The 19,347-nt window shown below is 40.2% G+C and overlaps 1 protein-coding gene across 1 annotated transcript in view; it reads right to left on the reverse strand.

Moving 5' to 3' along the window:
* The window catches only part of LOC124008874 (collagen alpha-5(IV) chain-like), a 152,796-nt gene that overhangs the window by 27,387 nt on the left and 106,062 nt on the right, over nt 1-19,347 (reverse strand). The window contains exons 29-32 of the mRNA XM_046320459.1: nt 13,285-13,374; nt 12,866-13,012; nt 12,461-12,559; nt 5,445-5,534 (exon numbers count right to left, since the gene is read on the reverse strand). Coding sequence (XP_046176415.1) covers nt 5,445-5,534; nt 12,461-12,559; nt 12,866-13,012; nt 13,285-13,374 — 426 coding nt within the window. The remainder of the gene's footprint in view (nt 1-5,444; nt 5,535-12,460; nt 12,560-12,865; nt 13,013-13,284; nt 13,375-19,347) is intronic.

Consider the following 19,347-nt stretch of genomic DNA (forward strand, 5'->3'; position numbering starts at 1 on the left):
AAACACCAATCAATCAGTTCACTGAAAACACTAATCAATCAGTTCACTGAAAACACCAATCAATCAGTTCACTGAAAACACCAATCAATCAGTTCACTGAAAACACTAATCAATCAGTTCACTGAAAACACTAATCAATCAGTTCACTGAAAACACTAATCAATCAGTTCACTGACAACACTAATCAATCAGTTCACTTAAAACACTAATCAATCAATTCACTGACAACACTAATCAATCAGTTCACTGAAAACACCAATCAATCAGTTCACTGAAAACACCAATCAATCAGTTCACTGAAAACACTAATCAATCAGTTCACTGACAACACTAATCAATCAGTTCACTGAAAACACCAATCAATCAGTTCATTGAAAACACTAATCAATCAGTTCACCGAAAACACTAATCAATCAGTTCACCGAAAACACTAATCAATCAGTTCATTGAAAACACTAATCAATCAGTTCACTGAAAACACTAATCAATCAGTTCACTGACAACACTAATCAATCAGTTCACTGACAACACTAATCAATCAGTTCATTGAAAACACTAATCAATCAGTTCACCGAAAACACTAATCAATCAGTTCACTGAAAACACTAATCAATCAGTTCACCGACAGCACTATTTTCATCCCTAAACTACAGAACTACTCATTCATAATGGGTTTTAATCAACAGGAGTGTGTTAGATGGTTGAGAATGGCCGAGTCTAAGGGTTTATGGGGTCTTTAAACACGTTTTATAATTATTTATTGCATTTGAGTGAATAAAATATAAAAGTGACAAGAGAATAAACATATCATGGTGGTGCAGAGTGGATATGGACATTTATAGAACATGATGGTGATGATATGAGGTTATATAACCTGATGGTGATGATATGAGGTTACATAACATGATGGTGATGATATGAGGTTATATAACATGATGGTGATGATATGAGGTTATATAACATGATGGTGATGGTGATGATATGAGGTTATACAACATGATGGTGATGGTGATGATATGAGGTTATATAACATGATGGTGATGGTGATGATATGAGGTTATATAACATGATGGTGATGGTGATGATATGAGGTTATAGAACATGATGGTGATGATATGAGGTTATATAACATGATGGTGATGATATGAGGTTACATAACATGATGGTGATGATATGAGGTTATATAACCTGATGGTGATGATATGAGGTTACATAACATGATGGTGATGATATGAGGTTACATAACATGATGGTGATGATATGAGGTTATATAACCTGATGGTGATGGTGATGATATGAGGGTATATAACCTGATGGTGATGGTGATGATATGAGGTTATATAACCTGATGGTGATGATATGAGGTTACATAACATGATGGTGATGATATGAGGTTATATAACCTGATGGTGATGGTGATGATATGAGGGTATATAACCTGATGGTGATGGTGATGATATGAGGTTATATAACATGATGGTGATGATATGAGGGTATAGAACGTGATGGTGATGATATGAGGTTATATAACATGATGGTGATGATATGAGTTTATATAACATGATGGTGATGATATGAGTTTATAGAACATGATGGTGATGGTGATGATATGAGGTTATATAACATGATGGTGATGGTGATGATATGAGGGTATATAACCTGATGGTGATGGTGATGATATGAGGTTATACAACATGATGGTGATGATATGAGGTTACAGAACATGATCGTGATGGTGATGATATGAGGTTATATAACATGATGGTGATGATATGAGGGTATATAACATGATGGTGATGATATGAGGTTAAATAACATGATGGTGATGATATGAGGTTATATAACATGATGGTGATGGTGATGATATGAGGTTATATAACATGATGGTGATGATATGAGGGTATAGAACGTGATGGTGATGATATGAGGTTATATAACCTGATGGTGATGATATGAGGTTATATAACCTGATGGTGATGATATGAGGTTAAATAACATGATGGTGATGATATGAGGTTATATAACCTGATGGTGATGATATGAGGTTATATAACATGATGGTGATGGTGATGATATGAGGTTATATAACATGATGGTGATGATATGAGGGTATAGAACGTGATGGTGATGATATGAGGTTATATAACATGATGGTGATGATATGAGGGTATAGAACGTGATGGTGATGATATGAGGTTATATAACATGATGGTGATGGTGATGATATGAGGTTATATAACCTGATGGTGATGGTGATGATATGAGGTTATATAACATGATGGTGATGATATGAGGTTACATAACCTGATGGTGATGGTGATGATATGAGGTTATATAACATGATGGTGATGATATGAGGTTATACAACATGATGGTGATGATATGAGGTTACATAACCTGATGGTGATGGTGATGATATGAGGTTATATAACATGATGGTGATGATATGAGGTTATATAACATGATGGTGATGGTGATGATATGAGGTTATATAACCTGATGGTGATGGTGATGATATGAGGTTATACAACATGATGGTGATGATATGAGGTTACAGAACATGATGGTGATGATATGAGGTTACATAACATGATGGTGATGATATGAGGTTATATAACCTGATGGTGATGGTGATGATATGAGGGTATATAACCTGATGGTGATGGTGATGATATGAGGTTATATAACCTGATGGTGATGATATGAGGTTACATAACATGATGGTGATGATATGAGGTTATATAACCTGATGGTGATGGTGATGATATGAGGGTATATAACCTGATGGTGATGGTGATGATATGAGGTTATATAACATGATGGTGATGATATGAGGGTATAGAACGTGATGGTGATGATATGAGGTTATATAACATGATGGTGATGATATGAGTTTATATAACATGATGGTGATGATATGAGTTTATAGAACATGATGGTGATGGTGATGATATGAGGTTATATAACATGATGGTGATGGTGATGATATGAGGGTATATAACCTGATGGTGATGGTGATGATATGAGGTTATACAACATGATGGTGATGATATGAGGTTACAGAACATGATCGTGATGGTGATGATATGAGGTTATATAACATGATGGTGATGATATGAGGGTATATAACATGATGGTGATGATATGAGGTTAAATAACATGATGGTGATGATATGAGGTTATATAACATGATGGTGATGGTGATGATATGAGGTTATATAACATGATGGTGATGATATGAGGGTATAGAACGTGATGGTGATGATATGAGGTTATATAACCTGATGGTGATGATATGAGGTTATATAACCTGATGGTGATGATATGAGGTTAAATAACATGATGGTGATGATATGAGGTTATATAACCTGATGGTGATGATATGAGGTTATATAACATGATGGTGATGGTGATGATATGAGGTTATATAACATGATGGTGATGATATGAGGGTATAGAACGTGATGGTGATGATATGAGGTTATATAACATGATGGTGATGATATGAGGGTATAGAACGTGATGGTGATGATATGAGGTTATATAACATGATGGTGATGGTGATGATATGAGGGTATAGAACATGATGGTGATGGTGATGATATGAGGTTATAGAACGTGATGGTGATGATATGAGGTTATATAACCTGATGGTGATGATATGAGGTTATATAACATGATGGTGATGATATGAGGTTATATAACCTGATGGTGATGATATGAGTTTATAGAACATGATGGTGATGATATGAGTTTATAGAACATGATGGTGATGATATGAGGTTATATAACCTGATGGTGATGATATGAGGTTATATAACATGATGGTGATGATATGAGGTTATATAACATGATGGTGATGATATGAGGTTATACAACATGATGGTGATGGTGATGATATGAGGTTATACAACATGATGGTGATGGTGATGATATGAGGTTATAGAACATGATGGTGATGATATGAGGTTATATAACATGATGGTGATGATATGAGGTTATATAACATGATGGTGATGATATGAGGTTAAATAACATGATGGTGATGATATGAGGTTAAATAACATGATGGTGATGATATGAGGTTATATAACATGATGGTGATGATATGAGGTTATACAACATGATGGTGATGGTGATGATATGAGGTTATATAACATGATGGTGATGATATGAGGTTACAGAACATGATGGTGATGATATGAGGGTATAGAACGTGATGGTGATGGTGGGGATATGAGGTTATATAACATGATGGTGATGGTGATGATATGAGGGTATAGAACGTGATGGTGATGGTGGGGATATGAGGTTATATAACATGATGGTGATGGTGATGGTGATGATATGAGGTTATATAACATGATGGTGATGGTGATGATATGAGGTTATATAACCTGATGGTGATGGTATGAGGGTATAGAACATGATGGTGATGGTATGAGGGTATAGAACGTGATGGTGGGGATATGAGGTTATATAACATGATGGTGATGGTGATGATATGAGGGTATAAAACATGATGGTGATGATATGAGGTTATAGAACGTGATGGGGATGGTGATGATATGAGGTTATATAACCTGATGGTGATGGTATGAGGGTATAGAACATGATGGTGATGGTATGAGGGTATAGAACGTGATGGTGGGGATATGAGGTTATATAACATGATGGTGATGGTGATGATATGAGGGTATAAAACATGATGGTGATGGTGATGGTATGAGGGTATAGAACGTGATGGTGGGGATATGAGGTTATATAACACGATGTTTATAGGGATATGAGGGTATAGAACGGGATGGTGATGATATGAGGGTATAGAACGTGATGGTGATGATATGAGGGTATAGAACATGATGGTGATGGTATGAGGGTATAGAACATGATGGTGATGGTATGAGGTTATATAACACGATGTTTATAGGGATATGAGGGTATAGAACGTGATTGTGATGGTTATGATATGAGGGTATAGAACGTGATGGTGATGATATGAGGTTATACAACATGATGGTGATGGTATGAGTGTATAGAACGTGATGGTGATGATATGAGGTTATAGAACATGATGGTGATGATATGAGTGTATAGAACATGATGGTGATGATATGAGGTTATAGAACATGATGGTGATGATATGAGGTTATACAACATGATGGTGATGATATGAGTGTATAGAACGTGATGGTGATGATATGAGGTTATAGAACGTGATGGTGATGATATGAGTGTATAGAACATGATGGTGATGATATGAGGTTATACAACATGATGGTGATGATATGAGTGTATAGAACGTGATGGTGATGATATGAGGTTATAGAACGTGATGGTGATGGTATGAGGTTATATAACATGATGGTGATGGTGATGGTATGAGTGTATAGAACGTGATGGTGATGGTGATGATATGAGGTTATCAGCTGGCTGACACCCACCTGGGAAGCCCATCTCTCCCATGTTGCCTTTAAGTCCTTGGCTTCCTGGTGAGCCTGATCCTCCAGGGATGCCCATGTCTCCTTTGGGACCTGAAGATATTACGTAAAGAATGGGAAGAGAATGTTAGGAGTGACTGTTCAGTAGAGTACGTTATGGAGAACATTCTGGTGCTCAATGACAACTTTAGACATAGGTATTGCATCAAAACAAATCAAATTTGATCTGTCACATACACATGGTTAGCAGATGTTAGTGCGAGTGTAGCGAAATGCTTGTATTGTATAAGCCCATGTTGGTTAGGCATTTCTGAAGATGCAAGACACTAATAATGAAATAATTAATATCTGAACGGCACATTGAAGTCAACAGGAAACATGATCAAGTAAGATCTCTAGGTAGGATGACTGTACTATATGATGACTGTACTATATGATGACTGTACTATATGATGACTGTACTATATGATGTCTGTACTATATGATGACTGTACTATATGATGACAGTACTATATGATGACAGTACCATATGATGACTGTACTATATGATGACTGTACTATATGATGTCTGTACTATATGATGACTGTACTATATGATGACAGTACTATATGATGACTGTACTATATGATGACTGTACTATATGATGACTGTACTATATGATGACTGTACCATATGATGACTGTACCATATGATGACTGTACCATATGATGACTGTACTATATGATGTCTGTACTATATGATGACTGTACTATATGATGTCTGTACTATATGATGACTGTACTATATGATGACTGTACCATATGATGACTGTACCATATGATGACTGTACCATATGATGACTGTACTATATGATGACTGTACTATATGATGACTGTACTATATGATGACTGTACTATATGATGACTGTACTATATGATGACTGTACTATATGATGACTGTACTATATGATGACTGTACTATATGATGTCTGTACTATATGATGACTGTACTATATGATGACTGTACTATATGATGACTGTACTATATGATGACTGTACTATATGATGACTGTACTATATGATGACTGTACTATATGATGACTGTACTATATGATGTCTGTACTATATGATGACTGTACTATATGATGACTGTACTATATGATGACTGTACTATATGATGACTGTACTATATGATGACTGTACTATATGATGACTGTACCATATGATGACTGTACTATATGATGACTGTACTATATGATGACTGTACTATATGATGACTGTACTATATGATGAATGTACTATATGATGACTGTACTATATGATGACTGTACTATATGATGACTGCACTATATGATGACTGCACTTTATGATGACTGTACTATATGATGACTGTACTATATGATGACTGTACTATATGATGACTGTACTATATGATGTCTGCACTATATGATGACTGCACTATATGATGTCTGTACTATATGATGACTGTACTATATGATGACTGTACTATATGATGACTGTACTATATGATGTCTGTACTATATGATGTCTGTACTATATGATGACTGTACTATATGATGTCTGTACTATATGATGACTGTACTATATGATGACTGTACTATATGATGACTGTACTATATGATGTCTGCACTATATGATGACTGCACTATATGATGTCTGCACTATATGATGACTGTACTATATGATGACTGTACTATATGATGACTGTACTATATGATGACTGTACTATATGATGACTGTACTATATGATGACTGTACTATATGATGACTGTACTATATGATGTCTGTACTATATGATGACTGTACTATATGATGACTGTACTATATGATGACTGTACTATATGATGTCTGTACCATATGATGACTGTACCATATGATGTCTGTACCATATGATGACTGTACTATATGATGACTGTACTATATGATGACTGTACTATATGATGTCTGTACTATATGATGTCTGTACTATATGATGACTGTACTATATGATGACTGTACTATATGATGTCTGTACTATATGATGACTGTACTATATGATGACTGTACTATATGATGACTGTACTATATGATGACTGTACTATATGATGACTGTACTATATGATGACTGTACTATATGATGTCTGTACTATATGATGACTGTACTATATGATGTCTGTACTATATGATGACTGTACTATATGATGACTGTACTATATGATGACTGTACTATATGATGTCTGTACTATATGATGACTGTACTATATGATGTCTGTACTATATGATGACTGTACTATATGATGACTGTACTATATGATGACTGTACTATATGATGTCTGTACTATATGATGACTGTACTATATGATGACTGTACTATATGATGACTTTACTATATGATGTCTGTACTATATGATGACTGTACTATATGATGACTGTACTATATGATGACTGTACTATATGATGACTGTACTATATGATGTCTGTACTATATGATGTCTGTACTATATGATGACTGTACTATATGATGTCTGTACTATATGATGACTGTACTATATGATGACTGTACTATATGATGACTGTACTATATGATGACTGTACTATATGATGACTGTACTATATGATGTCTGTACTATATGATGACTGTACTATATGATGACTATACTATATGATGACTGTACTATATGATGTCTGTACTATATGATGACTGTACTATATGATGACTGTACTATATGATGACTGTACTATATGATGTCTGTAATATATGATGACTGTACTATATGATGTCTGTACTATATGATGTCTGTACTATATGATGACTGTACTATATGATGACTGTACTATATGATGACTGTACTATATGATGACTGTACTATATGATGTCTGTACTATATGATGTCTGTACTATATGATGACTGTACTATATGATGACTGTACTATATGATGACTGTACTATATGATGACTGTACTATATGATGACTGTACTATATGATGTCTGTACTATATGATGTCTGTACTATATGATGTCTGTACTATATGATGACTGTACTATATGATGACTGTACTATATGATGACTGTACTATATGATGACTGTACTATATGATGACTGTACTATATGATGACTGCACTATATGATGTCTGTACTATATGATGTCTGTACTATATGATGACTGTACTATATGATGACTGTACTATATGATGACTGTACTATATGATGACTGTACTATATGATGACTGTACTATATGATGTCTGTACTATATGATGTCTGTACTATATGATGACTGTACTATATGATGACTGTACTATATGATGACTGTACTATATGATGACTGTACTATATGATGACTGTACTATATGATGACTGTACTATATGATGACTGTACTATATGATGACTGTACTATATGATGACTGCACTATATGATGACTGTACTATATGATGTCTGTACTATATGATGACTGTACTATATGATGACTGTACTATATGATGACTGCACTATATGATGACTGTACTATATGATGACTGCACTATATGATGACTGTACTATATGATGACTGTACTATATGATGACTGTACTATATGATGACTGTACTATATGATGACTGTACTATATGATGTCTGTACTATATGATGACTGTACTATATGGTGACTGTACTATATGATGACTGTACTATATGATGACTGTACTATATGATGACTGTACTATATGATGACTGTACTATATGATGACTGTACTATATGATGACTGTACTATATGATGTCTGTACTATATGATGACTGTACTATATGATGACTGTACTATATGATGACTGTACTATATGATGACTGTACTATATGATGTCTGTACTATATGATGTCTGTACTATATGATGACTGTAATATATGATGACTGTACTATATGATGTCTGTACTATATGATGACTGTACTATATGATGACTGTACTATATGATGTCTGTACTATATGATGACTGTACTATATGATGTCTGTACTATATGACGACTGTACTATATGACGACTGTACTATATGATGTCTGTACTATATGATGTCTGTACTATATGATGACTGTACTATATGATGACTGTACTATATGATGACTGTACTATATGATGTCTGTACTATATGATGACTGTACTATATGATGACTGTACTATATGATGACTGCACTATATGATGACTGTACTATATGATGTCTGTACTATATGATGACTGTACTATATGATGACTGCACTATATGATGACTGTACTATATGATGACTGTACTATATGATGTCTGTACTATATGATGTCTGTACTATATGATGACTGTAATATATGATGACTGTACTATATGATGTCTGTACTATATGATGACTGTACTATATGATGACTGTACTATATGATGTCTGTACTATATGATGACTGTACTATATGATGACTGTACTATATGATGACTGCACTATATGATGTCTGTACTATATGATGTCTGTACTATATGATGACTGTACTATATGATGACTGTACTATATGATGACTGTACTATATGATGACTGTACTATATGATGTCTGTACTATATGATGACTGTACTATATGATGAATGTACTATATGATGTCTGTACTATATGATGACTGTACTATATGATGACTGTACTATATGATGTCTGTACTATATGATGACTGTACTATATGATGACTGTACTATATGATGACTGTACTATATGATGACTGTACTATATGATGTCTGTACTATATGATGACTGTACTATATGATGACTATTATAGGATGACTATTATAGGATGACTATTATAGGATGACTATTATAGGATGACTATTATAGGATGACTGTACTACAGGATGACTGTACTATATGATGACTGTACTATAGGATGACTGTACTATAGGATGACTCCTATAGGACGACTGTACTATAGGATGACTGCTATAGGATGACTGTACTATATGATGACTGTACTATAGGATGACTACTATAGGATGACTACTATAGGATGACGACAATGGGATGACTACAATAGGATGACTATTATAGGATGACTATTATAGGATGACTACTATAGGATGACTACTATAGGATGACGACAATGGGATGACTACAATAGGATGACTATTATAGGATGACTTCTACACCTGCATTGCTTGCTGTTTGGGGTTTTAGGCTGGGTTTCTGTACAGCACTTTGAGATATCAGCTGATGTACGAAGGGCTATATAAATACATTTGATTTTATTTTATTTGATGACTACTATAGGATGACTACAATAGGATGACTACAATAGGATGACTTATAGGATGACTACAATAGGATGACTTTACTATCGGATGACTTTACTACAGGATGACTTTACTACAGGATGACTGTACTATAGGATGACTGTACTGTAGGATGACTGTACTGTAGGATGACTGTACTATAGGATGACTGTACTATAGGATGACTTTACAATAGGATGACTATTATAGGATGACTGTATTATAGGATGACTGTATTATAGGATGACTTTACAATAGGATGACTTTACAATAGGATGACTTTACAATAGGATGACTTTACTACAGGATGACTGTACTATAGGATGACTGTACTATAGGATGACTGTACTACAGGATGACTGTACTACAGGATGACTGTACTATTAGATGACTGTACTATTAGATGACTGTACTGTAGGATGACTGTACTATAGGATGACTATTATAGGATGACTGTACTATAGGATGACTATTATATGATGACTGTACTATAGGATGACTATTATAGGATGACTGTATTATAGGATGACTATTATAGGATGACTGTACTATAGGATGACTATTATAGGATGACTGTATTATAGGATGACTGTACTATTAGATGACTGTACTACAGGATGACTGTACTATAGGATGACTTTACAATAGGATGCCTTTACAATAGGATGACTGTACTACAGGACGACTGTACTATTAGATGACTGTACTACAGGATGACTGTACTATAGGATGACTGTACTATAGGATGACTATTATAGGATGACTGTACTATAGGATGACTATTATAGGATGACTGTACTATAGGATTACTTTACTATAGGATGACTTTACTATAGGATGACTATTATAGGATGACTGTACTATAGGATTACTTTACTATAGGATGACTTTACTATAGGATGACTTTACAATAGGATGACTTTACAATAGGATGACTTTACTATATGATGACTGTACTATAGGATGACTATTATAGGATGACTATTATAGGATGACTATTATAGGATGACTGTACTATAGGATGACTTTACTATAGGATGACTTTACCACAGGATGACTTTACTATAGGATGACTTTACTACAGGATGACTGTACTACAGGATGACTGTACTACAGGATGACTGTACTATAGGATGACTGTACTATAGGATGACTATTATAGGATGACTGTACTATAGGATGACTATTATAGGATGACTGTACTATAGGATGACTATTATCGGATGACTGTACTATAGGATGACTGTACTATAGGATGACTTTACTATAGGATGACTTTACTACAGGATGACTGTACTACAGGATGACTTTACTACAGGATGACTGTACTATAGGATGACTGTACTATAGGATGACTATTATAGGATGACTGTACTATAGGATGACTATTATAGGATGACTGTATTATAGGATGACTTTACTATAGGATGACTTTACTACAGGATGACTTTACTACAGGATGACTGTACTACAGGATGACTGTACTATAGGATGACTGTACTACAGGATGACTGTACTACAGGATGACTTTTCTACAGGATGACTGTACTATAGGATGACTGTACTATAGGAGGACTGTACTATAGGATGACTGTACTATAGGATGAATGTACTATATGATGACTGTACTATATGATGACTGGACTACCTGGATGACTTTACTACAGGATGACTGTACTACAGGATGACTGTACTATAGGATGACTGTACTATAGGATGACTGTAATATAGGATGACTGTACTATAGGATGACTGTACTATAGGATGAATGTACTATTGGATGACTTTACAATACCTTGAGGTCCAGGTAACCCAGGTCTTCCATCCTGTCCTGGTATACCAGCGTCTCCAGGGAGACCGGAAATACCCTTCTGACCCGGCTGACCTCGCAAACCTACACAGCACAGAGACAGGATGGTTAGACATGTTTCAGTAATAGCAGTAAACATATCAAACAAGAGTTGGGCATCCATCTATGCTGAGTGTAAAGACTTTCTTCTACACTGGGGAGAACTTCGACATTCATAACGCTTGCAAAGGTGCCTAGATTTGTGATGGGAGTGCCCAGCGGAGCACCATTTTGGGCACCCTTTTATTTACTCAAATCCTGCATTTTATAGTCATTATGATCATGGCAGATAGATAGATAGATAGATAGATAGATAGATAGATAGATAGATAGACCAACAAACAGACGTACCTGGTTCTCCTGCATCTCCTTTGGCTCCCTTGATTGTAGGGGGAGAGTTGCTGGGCCCGGGGGGTCCTACGAGACCGGGGTCTCCCCTGTCTCCCTTCAGACCTGGACTGCCGGTCCCACCTGGTCGCCCTGGGAAACCATCGTCACCTGGAGGAAGGAGACACTCAGGGTCAGAGGGTCTATTACCTGAGACACATACATGACTAACACGTGTGTTTATGTGTGTGTGGGGGTTCCTTAAGGCTAATGCAGCAGATGTTTAGGACTACTTTGTTTGATTGTAAGACCTGGCATTTGTGTGATCTTGGTCATACGTGGATCTATTGCGACTGCTGTCCTACGACTCCATGGTCTATATAGTAGCAGTCCCTTTAGGTGTGGGCTTGTGTGTGTGTGCAGGTGTGTGTGTGTGTAGCTGCCTTTAGGTCCAGGGAAGCCGGGCCCTCCGGGGTTGCCAGGGGTTCCCAGAGATCCAGGAGTTCCCATTACACCCATGTCTCCTTTACCACCTGTTGAAAGACAGAGAGGTAGGTTGGGGACTTTGGAAAGAGAGGTAGGTTGGAGACTTTTCTGGAAGTCAAAGATGGAGCAAGAAGCATAATATGAAGACAGTCAAACACATCAAACAGCCTCCTCCCATCAACACAGGTTACACGTCTTCTGACTGGCCTCCTCCCATCAACACAGGTTACACATCTTCTGACTGGCCTCCTCCCATCAACACAGGTTACACATCTTCTGACTGGCCTCCTCCCATCAACACAGGTTACACATCTTCTGACTGGCCTCCTCCCATCAACACAGGTTACACATCTTCTGACTGGCCTCCTCCCATCAACACAGGTTACACATCTTCTGACTGGCCTCCTCCCATCAACACAGGTTACACATCTTCTGACTGGCCTCCTCCCATCAACACAGGTTACACATCATCTGACTGGCCTCCTCCCATCAACACAGGTTACACATCTTCTGACTGGCCTCCTTCCATCAACACAGGTTGCACATCTTCTGACTGGCCTCCTCCCATCAACACAGGTTACACATCATCTGACTGGCCTCCTCCCATCAACACAGGTTACACATCTTCTGACTGGCCTCCTCCCATCAACATGGGTTACACATCTTCTGACTGGCCTCCTCCCATCAACACAGGTTACACATCTTCTGACTGGCCTCCTCCCACCAACACAGGTTACACATCTTCTGACTGGCCTCCTCCCACCAACACAGGTTACACATCATCTGACTGGCCTCCTCCCATCAACACAGGTTACACATCTTCGGACTGGTCTCCTCCCATCAACACAGGTTACACATCTTCTGACTGGCCTCCTCCCATCAACACAGGTTACACATCTTCTGACTGGCCTCCTCCCATCAACACAGGTTACACATCTTCTGACTGGCCTCCTCCCATCAACACAGGTTACACATCTTCTGACTGGCCTCCTCCCATCAACACAGGTTACACATCTTCTGACTGGCCTCCTCCCATCAACACAGGTTACACATCTTCTGACTGGCCTCCTCCCATCAACACAGGTTACACATCTTCTGACTGGCCTCCTCCCATCAACACAGGTTACACATCTTCTGACTGGCCTCCTCCCATCAACACAGGTTACACAACATCTGACTGGCCTCCTCCCATCAACACAGGTTACACATCTTCTGACTGGCCTCATCCCATCAACACAGGTTACACATCTTCTGACTGGCCTCCTCCCATCAACACAGGTTACACATCATCTGACTGGCCTCCTCCCATCAACACATCATCTGACTGGTCTCCTCCCATCAACACAGGTTACACATCTTCTGACTGGCCTCCTCCCATCAACACAGGTTACACATCTTCTGACTGGCCTCCTCCCATCAACACAGGTTACACATCATCTGACTGGCCTCCTCCCATCAACACAGGTTACACATCATCTGACTGGTCTCCTCCCATTAACACAGGTTACACATCTTCTGACTGGCCTCCTCCCATCAACACAGGTTACACATCATCTGACTGGCCTCCTCCCATCAACACAGGTTAAACATCATCTGACTGGCCTCCTCCCATCAACACAGGTTACACATCTTCTGACTGGCCTCCTCCCATCAACACAGGTTACACATCTTCTGACTGGCCTCCTCCCATCAACACAGGTTACACATCTTCTGACTGGCCTCCTCCCATCAACACAGGTTACACATCTTCTGACTGGTCTCCTCCCATCAACACAGGTTACACATCTTCTGACTGGCCTCCTCCCATCAACACAGGTTACACATCTTCTGACTGGCCTCCTCCCATCAACACAGGTTACACATCTTCTGACTGGCCTCCTCCCATCAACACAGGTTACACATCTTCTGACTGGTCTCCTCCCATCAACACAGGTTACACATCTTCTGACTGGCCTCCTCCCATCAACACAGGTTACACATCTTCTGACTGGCCTCCTCCCATCAACACAGGTTACACATCTTCTGACTGGCCTCCTCCCATCAACACAGGTTACACATCATCTGACTGGCCTCCTCCCATCAACACATCATCTGACTGGCCTCCTCCCATCAACACATCTTCTGACTGGCCTCCTCCCATCAACACAGGTTACACATCATCTGACTGGCCTCCTCCCATCAACACAGGTTACACATCATCTGACTGGTCTCCTCCCATCAACACAGGTTACACATCTTCTGACTGGCCTCCTCCCATCAACACAGGTTACACATCTTCTGACTGGCCTCCTCCCATCAACACAGGTTATACATCTTCTGACTGGCCTCCTCCCATCAACACAGGTTACACATCTTCTGACTGGCCTCCTCCCATCAACACAGGTTACACATCTTCTGACTGGCCTCCTCCCATCAACACAGGTTACACATCTTCTGACTGGCCTCCTCCCATCAACACAGGTTACACATCTTCTGACTGGCCTCCTCCCATCAACACAGGTTACACATCTTCTGACTGGCCTCCTCCCATCAACACAGGTTACACATCATCTGACTGGCCTCCTCCCATCAACACATCATCTGACTGGCCTCCTCCCATCAACACATATTCTGACTGGCCTCCTCCCATCAACACAGGTTACACATCATCTGACTGGCCTCCTCCCATCAACACAGGTTACATCATCTGACTGGTCTCCTCCCATCAACACAGGTTACACATCTTCTGACTGGCCTCCTCCCATCAACACAGGTTACACATCTTCTGACTGGCCTCCTCCCATCAACACAGGTTACACATCTTCTGACTGGCCTCCTCCCATCAACACAGGTTACACATCTTCTGACTGGCCTCCTCCCATCAACACAGGTTACACATCTTCTGACTGGCCTCCTCCCATCAACACAGGTTATACATCTTCTGACTGGCCTCCTCCCATCAACACAGGTTACACATCATCTGACTGGCCTCCTCCCATCAACACAGGTTACACATCATCTGACTGGTCTCCTCCCATCAACACAGGTTACACATCTTCTGACTGGCCTCCTCCCATCAACACAGGTTACACATCTTCTGACTGGCCTCCTCCCATCAACACAGGTTACACATCTTCTGACTGGCCTCCTCCCATCAACACAGGTTATACATCTTCTGACTGGCCTCCTCCCATCAACACAGGTTACACATCATCTGACTGGCCTCCTCCCATCAACACAGGTTACACATCATCTGACTGGTCTCCTCCCATCAACACAGGTTACACATCTTCTGACTGGCCTCCTCCCATCAACACAGGTTACACATCTTCTGACTGGCCTCCTCCCATCAACACAGGTTACACATCTTCTGACTGGTCTCCTCCCATCAACACAGGTTACACATCTTCTGACTGGCCTCCTCCCATCAACACAGGTTACACATCTTCTGACTGGCCTCCTCCCATCAACACAGGTTACACATCTTCTGACTGGCCTCCTCCCATCAACACAGGTTACACATCTTCTGACTGGCCTCCTCCCATCAACACAGGTTACACATATTCTGACTGGCCTCCTCCCATCAACACAGGTTACACATCATCTGACTGGCCTCCTCCCATCAACACAGGTTACACATCTTCTGACTGGCCTCCTCCCATCAACACAGGTTACACATCATCTGACTGGCCTCCTCCCATCAACACAGGTTACACATCTTCTGACCGGCCTCCTCCCATCAACACAGGTTACACATCTTCTGACTGGCCTCCTCCCATCAACACATCATCTGACTGGTCTCCTCCCATCAACACAGGTTACACATCTTCTGACTGGCCTCCTCCCATCAACACAGGTTACACATCTTCTGACTGGCCTCCTCCCATCAACACAGGTTACACATCATCTGTTACACATCTTCTGACTGGCCTCCTCCCATCAACACATCATCTGACTGGCCTCCTCCCATCAACACATCATCTGACTGGCCTCCTCCCATCAACACATCTTCTGACTGGCCTCCTCCCATCAACACAGGTTACACATCATCTGACTGGCCTCCTCCCATCAACACAGGTTACACATCATCTGACTGGTCTCCTCCCATCAACACAGGTTACACATCTTCTGACTGGCCTCCTCCCATCAACACAGGTTACACATCTTCTGACTGGCCTCCTCCCATCAACACAGGTTACACATCTTCTGACTGGCCTCCTCCCATCAACACAGGTTACACATCTTCTGACTGGTCTCCTCCCATCAACACAGGTTACACATCTTCTGACTGGCCTCCTCCCATCAACACAGGTTACACATCTTCTGACTGGTCTCCTCCCATCAACACAGGTTACACATCATCTGACTGGCCTCCTCCCATCAACACATCATCTGACTGGTCTCCTCCCATCAACACAGGTTACACATCTTCTGACTGGCCTCCTCCCATCAACACAGGTTACACATCTTCTGACTGGCCTCCTCCCATCAACACAGGTTACACATCATCTGACTGGCCTCCTCCCATCAACACATCATCTGACTGGCCTCCTCCCATCAACACATCTTCTGACTGGCCTCCTCCCATCAACACAGGTTACACATCATCTGACTGGCCTCCTCCCATCAACACAGGTTACACATCATCTGACTGGTCTCCTCCCATCAACACAGGTTACACATCTTCTGACTGGCCTCCTCCCATCAACACAGGTTACACATCTTCTGACTGGCCTCCTCCCATCAACACAGGTTACACATCTTCTGACTGGCCTCCTCCCATCAACACAGGTTACACATCTTCTGACTGGTCTCCTCCCATCAACACAGGTTACACATCTTCTGACTGGCCTCCTCCCATCAACACAGGTTACACATCTTCTGACTGGCCTCCTCCCATCAACACAGGTTACACATCATCTGACTGGCCTCCTCCCATCAACACAGGTTACACATCATCTGACTGGTCTCCTCCCATCAACACAGGTTACACATCTTCTGACTGGCCTCCTCCCATTAACTCAGGTTACACATCTTCTGACTGGCCTCCTCCCATCAACACAGGTTACACATCTTCTGACTGGTCTCCTCCCATCAACACAGGTTACACATCTTCTGACTGGTCTCCTCCCATCAACACAGGTTACACATCTTCTGACTGGCCTCCTCCCATCAACACAGGTTACACATCTTCTGACTGGCCTCCTCCCATCAACACAGGTTACACATCTTCTGACTGGCCTCCTCCCATCAACACAGGTTACACATCTTCTGACTGGCCTCCTCCCATCAACACAGGTTACACATCTTCTGACTGGCCTCCTCCCATCAACACAGGTTACACATCTTCTGACTGGCCTCCTCCCATCAACACAGGTTACACATCTTCTGACTGGCCTCCTCCCATCAACACAGGTTACACATCATCTGACTGGCCTCCTCCCATCAACACATCTTCTGACTGGCCTCCTCCCATCAACACATCATCTGACTGGCCTCCTCCCATCAACACAGGTTACACATCATCTGACTGGCCTCCTCCCATCAACACAGGTTACACATCTTCTGACTGGCCTCCTCCCATCAACACAGGTTACACATCTTCTGACTGGCCTCCTCCCATCAACACATCATCTGACTGGCCTTCTCCCATCAACACAGGTTACACATCATCTGACTGGCCTCCTCCCATCAACACATCTTCTGACTGGCCTCCTCCCATCAACACATCATCTGACTGGCCTCCTCCCATCAACACATCTTCTGACTGGCCTCCTCCCATCAACACAGGTTACACATCATCTGACTGGCCTCCTCCCATCAACACAGGTTACACATCTTCTGACTGGCCTCCTCCCATCAACACAGGTTACTTTGGGTCTTTACTGGAAGTCAGAGCATGCGTCCCTAATGACAGCCTATTCCCACTACTTTGACAAGGACTCTTATCAAAAGTAGTGCACTATAAAGGGCAATGTATTCCATTTAAGATGTAGTCGGAGAATAGCAAGCATGACGTGTAAAATAGTCAGAGATGTCAA

The sequence above is a fragment of the Oncorhynchus gorbuscha genome, linkage group LG21 (assembly GCF_021184085.1).
Source record: "Oncorhynchus gorbuscha isolate QuinsamMale2020 ecotype Even-year linkage group LG21, OgorEven_v1.0, whole genome shotgun sequence".
Classification (NCBI taxonomy): Eukaryota; Metazoa; Chordata; class Actinopteri; order Salmoniformes; family Salmonidae; genus Oncorhynchus; species Oncorhynchus gorbuscha.